Below are 12595 nucleotides of genomic sequence, written 5' to 3'. Positions count from 1 at the left end.
AAATGTGAAAGTATCCAAGATCACAAAAATTTTAGAAGGACAACAAGACTGTCCCACATCACTGGAGTTTCCTAATACTGTATCTTTGCATGTACCCCAAGTCTGTTAGGCCTGAGAAAAAAACAATATCATGAATATGTAGACCTTCTCATAGAGCGACAGAGAATATGAGGCTACCACATGTACAAAACATCTGACTTTGAAGCTAGAACAATGACTGGGAACCATTCAATAAATTAATAATTATGAAAAAGAAACTGTTCTAGCAACTCCCCAGGAGGAACAACAAAAAAAGTTTTAATTTTCAAATATCCAGAACCCAGTTAATGGTAACAAGAACGAAACTAACCTGGGGAATCAAATAAATCATAAGCAATCTAGTGTGTGTGTGTGTGTGTGTGTTCCTTTCTCTCTTCCTCCCAGTGCTGGGTACTGCATTCAGGGTGTCCACACTGAGCTACATCCCCAGTCAATATTAAATTTTATTCTGAGACAGGTCTTGTCAAACTGCCCAGGCTGGCCTCAAATTTGGGATCCTCCTGTCTCAGTCTCCTGAGTAGCTGGGATTACAGGCATGCACTACCACACCTGGCTCAAAATTATTTTCTAACACTGAAACACTTAGATTTGATGATCCTAAATTTGAAAAACAATACAAATAACAAAAGAAGCAAATAATACAAGTGAAAATTCAGATAAAAAGTCTTCATACTGACTCTGATTCCTTGAAGTTTTTTGCTAGGAATGTAACTCGATATTCCACATGGAAGTAAGTTTAAATATGACTGACTATTCCACTTTTAATCTTATCTTTTATCTAAAATGTTCCGCAACTATCTGAGAACTACAGAGCTACCATCAAACATCTTTTTATACTTACTTCATGTTGACGGTCATCTTCATTATGATCTTTGTGATTAGCAGCTGAATAAATTGCACTTTTTTTAACATGTGGTGCTTCTCGCTTTCTAGTGTGTCGAAGTTCACTTTCAATATCAGGATCAAGATCTTGGTGTCCATGACCAGGATCGTGACCATTATGTTCTGGAAGATGTACATGAGAATGAGCTGGGTTATGTACACGATCAGTTTTGTGGACCCGATTATGCTCATACTGTTCACCCTGATCACGGTTAAGGGGGAAACCTGGTGTGATGACCTCAGAATTTTCATCACTTTTCCTTCCTTTCTTCTTCCTCTTTCCTTTTGGTGGCTTAACTCCAGACTGTTCTTGTGTTTTATTGGTCTCTGTTGAAGGTTCATGGCGAGGTTCCCCACGCTCACCATGAGTAATGGAATCGTTATGAATGTGGCGAGTTGTGTTATGCTCAAGGTGGTGATGCAAGCGATGGTGATGATGTAAGCGATGATTACGGTCATGCACGTGTTTGTCATCAGACTTCACGGACACTTCAACTGTCTCTTTCTCTGGATCACATTTGTGGTTTCTTTTTGTTGATAAACTGGTCACAGTTTGATTTTCTGAATTTAAATGATTGTGGGAATGCTGGTGGTTATGTGAGTGAAAATGCTTTCCCTCTTGAACTGCCAAAATATCTAAGTGAGAAACATGATCGTGGCCAAGATCCTCATGATTAATCTCAACTACTTTTATCTCTCCAAGGCCCAAGTTTGTTAAAAGTTTCTCCAGACCAAAAAAGGATAATCTTCCATTTTCACCATAGCGGTCAAAAAGTTTTTCAATATAGTATTTTTTTTCATTTTCAGCATCCTGCTCTGAAAATTTGCTTGGCTCCGATTCCGTCATTCCACGGTGGTGTCTGTGAGGCTCTTCAGGGCCATGGTCATGTTCTTCATGGCAGTGGTTGCAGTGATGGAAAATAAATGTCAGCAAACAAATGAGGCAAAATTTTGTGTGCATATGTACCTTCATTTCTACTTTTCCTAAAGAGATTTAAAAAGATACAAGCATTAGTCAAAACCTAGGCACACTGAAAATAGTCACAAACTTTCTACCAGCTGCCAATATTTTATCCCATTTTTTCAAGGCTGTGAATCATTCTTTCTCTCCTCAAAACCCTACAAACATGTCCCCCTTTAATCACAATACCATACATTCCTTAAAATTAGTACAAATTGCTCACAACTCCCTTTAAGTAAAACGCCAAAGAGTCTATATACATTTACACAGGTACTGTTGACTTCCTTCCTATCTGATCCCTTATTTAAAACAAAAAAGAAAAAGACAAAATAAGGAAAAACTAAAACTCATTACTCACAAATGGTAGAACTGCATTTGTAGAGAATCCAAAAGAATTAACAAGAATAAATTAATTCTATACGGTTGCTGCTGTAAGAACAAAAACCTAAAATCAACTGTATTTGTATGTACCAGGAATAGAGAATGAAATTAATAAAAAATATCATTTGTAATAGTAAATTCCTAGAAATAAGTCTAACAAAAGATGTATAAGACCTTTACATAGAAAAGGATCAATTATTATTTATAAACAGATGGCTATTATCATGGTTATGACTGCATGAGCTATAAATTCATTACAACCCCAATCAAAATTCTAGAAATATGGGCTGGGGTTGTAGCTCAGAGGGAGAACGTTTGCCTTGCCCACGTGAGGCCCTGGGTTTGTTTGATCCTCAGCACCACATAAAAATAAATAAATAAAATAAAGGTATTATGCCCATTTATAACTAAAAAATATTTTTTAAAAATTCTAGAAGTTATTTTGTTAAAATTGATGAACTATTTTTAATATTTATGAGGAAGCACAAAGGGTTGACAATGGCCAAGACACTCCCGCATGTAGATAATGGCCACCAGTTTGGATGGTCCAGATATAGCACATGTCCATCATTACATTATAGAAAGTTCTACTGGACAGCAGACTTATATAATAAAAATATATTGTAAGTCTAGTATGTAAATTATTTTTTCTAAAATAAAAAAGTGAAACTAATTTCATTTCATATTTTAGTTAACCCATTATATCTGAAATTTATTAATGAGATATTTAACATTTTTAATGCTATGTATTTGACATTAGGAATTATTTCACATTTACAGTATATCTTAAGACTGCGTTCATCAGTCACATGGGGCTATAATCTGTTATTGGGAAGTGTAGATCCAGATTTATTTAGAAAACTACTTTTAAGACTTTTAAGATAGGATACAAAAGACATTATAAAGAAAAAACCAATATCATATATTTCATTAAAATTAAGAATTTTTTCAGAGACCAAAAACACAAAAAAGCATCTGGTTGCAGTGGCACATGCCTGTAATCCCAGGTACTTGGGAGGCTGAGGTAGGATCACAAGTTTGAGGCCAGCCTTGACAATTTAGCATGACTTCATCTCCAAACAAAAATCAATCTTACCTAAACTTTACTACGCACATATACAAATGTACCAGTGAATTTCACCTTCATGTACATCCACAAAGCACTAATTTTAAAAAATCTATAAATAAATAACAAAAAGATCAGTGGAGAGAAGAGAACAGGGGTGGTAGAAGGGGTGAAAAAGGGGAAGTACTGGGGACTGAATTAGAACAAATTATATTCCACACTATGTAATAACTATGTCGAAATGAACACTAATATTATATATAACTAAAAGGAATTAAAAAGGGGGGGCTAGAGCCGTAGTTCAGTGGTAAAGCTGCCCTGGGTTGTTTGGTCTCCAGTACCACAAAAACAAAACAGCAAGCTATGGACTGAGAGAGGAGTATCATAATGTGCAATGAAAAATAAAGAGCTCCTACAAATCAACATGTAAATTATCAAACAACCCAACAGAAAAGTAGGTAGGAATCTTGAATCAGCACTTCATAATAGTAGACGAACTACTAAGAAGCATATAAAAACACGTTCAATCTTGATAATTATAAGGAAAATTTAAAATCACAATTAGACTACTATATACCCACAAAAATGACTAGAATATAAAAGAATGCCAAACAAAAGTAGAAAGAATATGGAGCTAACTGGAACTTCCAATATACTGCTACTATGAATGTTAATTTATTATCTATTTGGAAACCTGTCTGGCAACATTTGCCAAAAGTTGAGGACATGCCTATGTACTTGCTCAGCAATTCTGTTCCAGGTATATGCTTAGAAGTAAAGTATATATATGGACACAAAAAAGATATCAACAGGAATGTTCACGCAATATTATCACAGTTCAAAACTGAAGAAAACCTAAGTGCTCATAACAGTTGAGTGAAAAAAACAGAATAACCTGACAATGGAATACCACCTCAGGAGTGAAATTGAGACTACAGATTTACAGATAAAGATGTATTTCACAAATAACAGACTGAGTAAAAGATGGTGAATATCAAAGAAAACCATATTATATTAACTTATGTTTATATAAAGTAAAAAATGAGTAAACAAACCAAGACAGTAACTACTTTTTGAAAGAGGTTAGGAGATAATAATTGGGAAAAGACTAGAGTAAGACAGATTCCAAAGTGTGGTACTTTTCTCTTTCCTAATCTGAGTGGTAGTTACACAAACATTTACTTTGTGATAATCCACAGCAGTTATGCTCTGTGTACTTTGTAAACTTTATTTCGACTAAAAGGGTTTTTATTTTTTTTTGTATGTGTGTGGGTTTATATTAGTACTGGGAACTGAATACAGGGCTTGTGCATGCTAAGCATGTAGTTCACCACTAAGTTACATACCCTAGCCCTAAATGTTTATTGAAAAATCGGATTTTCTCCAGTGGAAATCAATGAGAAAAAATAATCATATACAAAATTATATGGCTTCTTGAATAAGTGGAACAAAGTATATAAACTCATTAATAGCAAAAATTTGTGAGACATTACTGAAAGAGTAGAACTGCAAAAACTAGAGAGATATTTACCTGGGTGGATGGAAAATATTATATAAAACATATAGCCTTCCAGTTGTATATACAAATTTACTTAAATGCCTATGAATGTCCTGTATCTGTTTAATTTTAGCGAGATTCCACAAGCAAATTCAAAATTTTATATGGAAGAGCGAAAATCCAAAGACAAGACAACTCAGAAGATTAGTAAGTTAATAAAGACTTCTTTATAATAAAGTCACACTAACTAAAGGGCCAGACATACAGGGCAGCAGAACAGAAGAGTCTAGAAAGAGAATCAATAATACTGATGTAAAAACAGTCCTTCACACCTTACACAAGTCAATTCCAATAGTCTTAAGGCCCATATGTGAAAAGAAAAATTCTTAAGTTTTGTAAGAAAAGTAGAAGAATATCATTATGACTTGAGACAGTGAAAGATTTTCAAGACTAGAAATAGAAAGCACATGTCATTAAAAAAGAGACAACTTAATTAAAGGCAATTCTTTAAAAATTCTACGATAAAGAACACCATAAACTAAGCTTACGACAAGTCACACATCAGAATGTATTTGCAGTGTGTATGTATGTATGTGTAAATAAGATTAATATTCAAAATACATAAACATTCATCAATTGGAAAAAATTCCAACACTACATAGACAACTATAAAAGGATATAAATAGAAGAAATGGTTAATAATCTTGAAAATGCAAATCTAGATAATGCTCCTTGACACTAATGGACACCACAGAAAACAGTACCACTAACATTTGGCAACACTAGGCATTGAAGAGATGTTTAATGTAGAGGAATATAAACTGCTGGTTAATACAACCGTCGGGAGAATCATACTGACATTTACTAAGGTTGAATATGAACTTACTTTATAGCCCCCAGATTCCACTTCTATCTACCCTGGCATTTAGGAGACAAATTCGCGAATCTTTACCACAAAATTTTAACATAAATTACCTACAAACAGGGTTTTGGTTATAAATAACAGAATAATCAAAGCAGCTTAAAAAAAAACAAAAACAAAAACTTTCACATAAGAAGCTGGGAGACATGGGTGATTTCAGGGTAATTACAGTATCTAAAGTCCAAGCACTTTTACCCTCAGATTTGTCTTCAAGATAACTGTTAATCCCACAATCATGCCACCCTTATACAACCACATCCAAAATGGGATCTTCATCTATTTTTTTTTTAATACAGAGAAAATTCTTACTTTTAGGTCCCTCCCAGATTTTCCTTTAAATATCTTTGATCACATCTATACCACATGCCCATGCCAAAGCCAATCACTTCCATTATAGTGAGTGGCTTACACCAATCAACATTCATTCCCCAGGGACCAAGAGGCTACCTTTTGTAAGTACACACATGGGGAAGAAATATGTGTAGAACCTTTAAATTCAAAGAAAAAAAGATATAAATAAGGAATGGAACATAATATAAAAAATAAATAAAAAGATACGTATCATTTATCAACAATTTAAAAACATGTAAAATTTTAACCTCCCTCTTGGGATACATGTATGCATTAAGACTATATAACATGGGGATGACTATATTCTGGAGGATGGTTATCTTTTCAGGAAGGAAAATTAGTTGATGGAAGAGGTATACATGTAATCACCATCTACAGAACTTTATCTGAAGTAATGTAACAACGTTTAATATTTGTTAAAGCAAGATAATGACATTTCACACATTCATTATTGTTCTATGTGCTTTTCTATATTTTTGTTTGTTTGTTTGGGTGAAAAAGTATTACAAAACCTGTCTCAGTGGTTAATCAAACTGCAGTTGTAGGAGTAGCAGTAGTGGCCTTAGAAATGCTAATTATTACACCCCAGCCAAATCTACTAAATCAGAAACTCTGGGGGCAGAGCCCAGCAGTGTTTTATCCAGCTTTCCTAGTGAGAACTGATGTAAACTTGCTAAAGTTTAGTAAGATTTACTATTTATACCAATAAATAACCAAACATTCCTATTAAAGTAATACTCTAGTCACCTGGACCTTATAATTATCTGAATAAATTCAGTTGGATTATATGTGGCTTGTATAGGTTAAAATTTTTAATTAACAGTCTGTAAAACATTTAATTTCACGGCTAAAATACGAGATTTTTGTTTGTTTGTTTGTTTGTTTGTTTTGTTACTGGGAATTTAACCACCAACTCACATACCCAGCCCTTTTTATTTTTCGAAGACAGGGTCTCACTAAGTTACTTAGGGCCTTGCTAAGTTGCTGAGGCTGGCTCTTTTTTGGGGGTCGGGTGGGGAGTGGCTTCCAAGGATTGAACTCTGAGGCACTCCACCATTGAGCCACATCCCCAGTCCTACTTTGTATTTTATTTAGTGACAGGGTCTCCCTGAGGTCTTCACACCTCACTCTTGAAGTGGCTATCTTTGAACATGAAATCCTCCTGCCTCAACCTCCAGAGCTTCTTGGGATTACAGGCATTTGCCACCCCATCAGTTATTTGCTTTTAATTCAAACATTTCAGTTTCTCATTTTGTCTGAAGGATAGTCACCACTTTAAGTACATAAATTTTAATGTCATTTGCAGGAAAATGGATGGGATGTGACAGCATTGTGTTATGTAAAATAAGCCAGATTTAGAAAGTCAAGAGTCATATGTTTTCTCTTATATGTGAAAACTAGAAAGGAAAAAAAGGACAAAATGTGTGGGGCATCTTACGAAACCAGAAAGGAGACCAGTAGAGTAGGGGAAGTGGATCAAGGCAGAGAGAGAAGAAAAGGTACGAGGGGAATGAAACTGATCAAAATTGTTATTCGTATATACAAATATGCCACAATTAATCTACTATAATTATAATTTGCTAAAAAATTAAATTCATATATATATCAGTCGTACCTGTACATTAATGAAGATGAAGGGGTGTGGATGATTCAGACAAATTACTACTAAGCAAGAGGATGCACATTCCTTTAGCCCTGACACAAAGTTACCCTGATATTCTATTAGAAGATGCTAATGAAATGTGATGTTGCAGGTTGTTCTACTCATTTGATAAACAAATGTCATAGGTTTCTTCAGGGCATACCATTGCACTGTCAAATGAACAGGTACCAGTGGTTGAAAAAAGACGTATGTATGCCTATGCTGATGAGATTAACATGAGTGAATGACTCCAGACAACACAAATACTACGGACGGTGTACATTAAACTGCCATTCTTCTTTCTTTTTTAAATGCATAGCACTCGATTATGCAAAATACTCAATTTTTGTGAAGATTCTAAATATCTCAAGTCTACCAATCCTTTGCATTAACAAGAATACAGGACTGCAAGGACACAAGTGGACATCATAAGGGTAACCTTAAAACTGGGCTAAGTATTTTAATAAATAATTCATAAACTTTGCAACATAATTTAGAACTATTATAGCAGATATGGTCTTAAGAATTACTTGGAATCAGGCATTGTGGCACACACCTAGTATCCCAGCTACTCAGGAGGCTGATGCCAAGTTCAAGCGCAAACTGTTAAGACCCAGTTTCAAAATAAAAAGAGCTGGAGATGCAGCTCAGTGGTAATCACTTGACTAGCATGGGCAAGGCACAGGGTTTAATCCTCGGTACTGGAGAAAAATAAATAAATCTCTTGGACAAAATATGCATCAGTTAGCATGGCTGCACCTATTGCAAACACCTCTCCCAAATGGCAGTGGCTGAAGAAATAATCAAATTTCAAGTTTTCTCTCAAAAACGGTACCCCCAAAACAAACCAACCTAAAAAACCAGTCCAAGATGACGGTCCATGTTTGAGGGAAATTCTGCTCCAGTTATTCACAAATACATAAATTACATGGATATGTGCTAGTCTAGATGAAAAAGAAAGGAAGTCCAGTTTCAGAAATTTTCATCTTCAGCAACAAAGGAAACAAATTGCAGTTTCTCCTCACATTCCATTGGCAAGAGCTTAGCCACATGCCATCAATCAGCTAGGAAGCTAGGAAATACAGTCTCACCTTGCAACTTACAGAGCCTCCCAGACATTCCACAGAATCCTTTTCTATTCACAGCACAGAGCATCATTCTGGTGGAGACAGGAATGGGGGAAATACTGCACAATTCCATACACCGCTCAAATCTAAATATTGGCTTTTACAGAACTCAGATTTGTCCTAGCCAAAATATTGTCTCCTGTTTTGGAGTTTTCCAGTTTTTTTTTTTTTTTTTTTTTTTTTTTTTAATAAGAATGTTAGTTTTATTTTTTGGTATTGGGGATTTAACCCAGGAGCACTTTACCACTGAGCTACATCCTTAGCCCTTTTTGTTTATTTTGAGACAGTGTCTGGTTAAGTTGCTTAGGGCCTCATTAAGTTGCTGAGGCTGGCTCTGAACTTGTGATCCTCCTGCCTTAGCCTCCCAAGCCATGGGGGTTACAGGTGTGCACCACCATGCCCAGCAAGAATGTTACTTTTATAATAAAGAGTACTTTTTCCATTTGGCAAATATATATTGAGCTATCCACTCAAAACTTAATATTAGGTGCTTTAGACATCACTGTATAACCCTAGTACACAACAGATTGAAGAATTAATTCTGGTAAATAACTAGCAGTTGCCACCACAAATTTATTTTTCATGTTTTGCTGTTTCTTTACAGTATAACATTACAGTTAAAAATGTAAGTACTCTATCATTGTATAATTCTACATTAAGAGTGGGGTTAAACTAATATGATCCTACAATATGTACAATCATAAAAACGAGAAGTTATATTCCATTTATGTATGATTTATCAAAAGGTATAAATGCATTCTACTGTCATGTCCATATAATTAGAACAAATGGAAAATAAAAGTGGGATTAATTTAAAATAAGACTGTTTAATCATTGTGCTAATTATATTTTGATGAAAATATTTTTGCTTTAGATGCAAAGAAAGAATGAAGTTAACTAATGTTCTCCTGTATTTAACTTTAATAACAGAACTAAATATTCAGTAAGAATTGTGGTTATACTTTTGATGTGGGGAATGATTAGATGATACCATGTGTGGAACTCTGGATTGTCAGTAAGTTCTATTTTTTCACCTAGAAGGTGGTCACTTCAAGAAAATGGTTGAGGGAGGAAATTAAAAAAAATAGAGATAAATGAGAACACCAATACAACATATCAAAATCTCTGGAACACCATGAAGGCAGTGCTAAGAATTCATACATTAAAAGAATAAAAGTCAACAAATAAATGACCTAACATTACATCTCAAAGTCCTAGAAAAAGAACAAATCAACACCAAAAGCAGACGACAGGAAATAAAATCAGAGCTGAAATAAATAAGACTGAAACAAACAATTCAAAAAATTGACAAAAAAAGTTGGTTCTTTGAAAAAAATGAATAAAATTGATAAACCCTTATCCACACTAACAAAGAGAAAGAGAAACTCAATAAAATTCATGAGGAAAAAGAAAATATCACTACAGACACTACTGAAATACAGAAGATAATTAGAAACTATTTGAAAATTTATACTCAAATAAAATAGAAAATCTCAAACACATTGACAAATTTCTAGAGACATATTATCCACCCAAACTGAAGCAGGAGGACATACACAATTTAAACAGATGAATTTCAAGCAATGAAATAGAAGACACTATCAAAAACTTACACATCAAAAAAAAAAAAAAAAAAAAACGCTGAGATTCAGACAGATTCTCACCAAGTTCTAAAAGACCTTCAAAGAATCACCACCAATACTCCTCAAATTGTTCCATGAACTAGAACAGGAGGGAACCCTTCCAAATTCATTCTATGAAGCTAGTATCAACCTGATACCAAAACCATACAGATACATCAAGGAAAAAGAAAAACTTCAGACCAATATCCCGGATGAACATAGATGCAAAAATTCTCAATAGAATTCTGGCAAATCGCATACAAAAACATATTAAAAAGAGTACACCATAATCAAGTGGGGTTCATCCCTTGGATGCAAGGTTGGTTCAACATACTGAAATCAATAAACATAATAAACATCAATAGACTTAAAAACAAGAATCATATGATCATTTCAATAGATGTAGAAAAAGCATTTAACAAAATATATTATCCATTCATGTTTGAAACACTAGAAAAACTACAGATAGTAGGGACATACCTCAACATTGTAAAAGTTATCTACATTAAACCCAAGGTTAACATCATTCTAAATGGAGAAAAATTGAAAGCATTCCCTTTAAAAACTGGAACAAGACAGGGATGCCCTCTTTCACCATTTCTATTCAACATAGTCCTTGAAACTCTAGCCAGAGCAACTGGACAGACAAAAGAAATTAAAGGGATACAAATAGGAAAAAAAACTCAAACTATCACTATTTGCCGGATGACATGATTCTGTATTTATGAAGATTCAAAATTTTCCACCAGAAAGCTTCTTGAACTCATAAATGAATTCAGCAAAGCAGCAGGGTATAAAATCAATACTCATAAATCAAATGCATTTCTATATATGTGATGAATCCACTGCAAGAGAAATTAGTTAAACTTTTCCATTCACAATAACCTCAAATAAATAAATAAATAAATAAATAAATAAAAAAGACTTGGGAATCAATCTAATAAAAGAGGTGAAAGACCTCTACGATGAAAACTACAGAACACTAAAGAGAGAAATTAAAGAAAAACTTAGAAGATGGAAAGCTCTCCCTTGTTCTTAGATAGGCAGAATAACTGTCAAAATGGCCATACTATCAAAAGCATTATACAAATTTAATACAATTCCTATTAAAATTCCAATGACATTCTTCATAGAACTAGAAAAGGCAACTATAAAATTCATTTGGAAAAGAGACCCAGAATAGCCAAGGCAATCCTTAGCAAGAAGAGTGAAGCAGGAGGCATCACAATACCACACCTTAAATTATACTAGAGAGCAATAGTAACAAAAATGGTATGGAATTGGCACCAAAATAGACATGTAGATCAATGGTACAAAATAGAAGACACAGAGACAAACCCACATAAATACAGTTATCTCATACTAGACAAAGGTGCCAAAAACATATGTAGGGGAAAAGAGAGCCTATTTAAGAAATGGTGCTGGAAAAACTGCAAATCCATATGTAACAAAATGAAATTAAACCTCTATCTCTCACCCTGCACAAAAATCAACTCCAAGTGGATCAACAAAGACCCTGTGCCTAATGGAAGAAAAAGTAGGCCCAAATCTTCCTCATGTCAGCTAAGGACCTGACTTCCTTAACAAGATTCCTAAAGCACAAGAAGTAAAACTGAGAATCAATAAATGGGATGGATCCAAACTAAAAAGCAAAGGAAACAGTCAATAAAAGAGAAAAGAGAGCCTACAGATTGAGAAAAAAAAAATCTTTACCACATGCACCTCAGAACACTGATCTCCAGGATATATAAAGAACTCAAACAACTTAACACCAAAAGAAACCAAATAACTCAATCAATAAATGGGCTAAGGAACTGAATAGATACTCCACAGACGAAATACAATCAATCAACAAACATATGAAAAACTGTTCATCATCTCTCGCAATCAGAGAAATGCAAATCAAAACTACTCTAAGATTTCATCTTACTCCAGTCAGGATGCTAATTATCAAGAACACAAGCAATAATAAGTGTTGGGAAGGATGTGGAGAAAAAGGTATACTCATATTGCTGATGGGGCTGCAGATTGGTGCAAACACTATGGAAAGCACTATGGAGATTCCTCAGAAAATCTGAATGGACCCACCATTTGACTCAGCCAT

General features: G+C 34.3%; 1 protein-coding gene across 3 annotated transcripts in view; it reads right to left on the bottom strand.

Annotated features, from left to right (window-relative positions):
• SLC39A10 (solute carrier family 39 member 10) overlaps positions 1-12595 on the bottom strand; it is a 133418-nt gene that overhangs the window by 36844 nt on the left and 83979 nt on the right. For all 3 annotated transcript variants that reach the window (XM_079132588.1, XM_079132586.1, XM_079132587.1), the window contains one exon: positions 881-1905. In XM_079132588.1, coding sequence (XP_078988714.1) covers positions 881-1894 — 1014 coding nt within the window. In that variant the 5' untranslated portion in view covers positions 1895-1905. The remainder of the gene's footprint in view (positions 1-880; positions 1906-12595) is intronic.

The sequence above is a fragment of the Sciurus vulgaris genome (assembly GCF_902686455.1).
Source record: "Sciurus vulgaris genome assembly, chromosome: 3".
In the NCBI taxonomy this organism is placed as follows: Eukaryota; Metazoa; Chordata; class Mammalia; order Rodentia; family Sciuridae; genus Sciurus; species Sciurus vulgaris.
The sequence above is the reverse complement of the archived record's forward strand: the minus strand, read 5'-3'. Positions and strand labels throughout refer to the sequence as shown.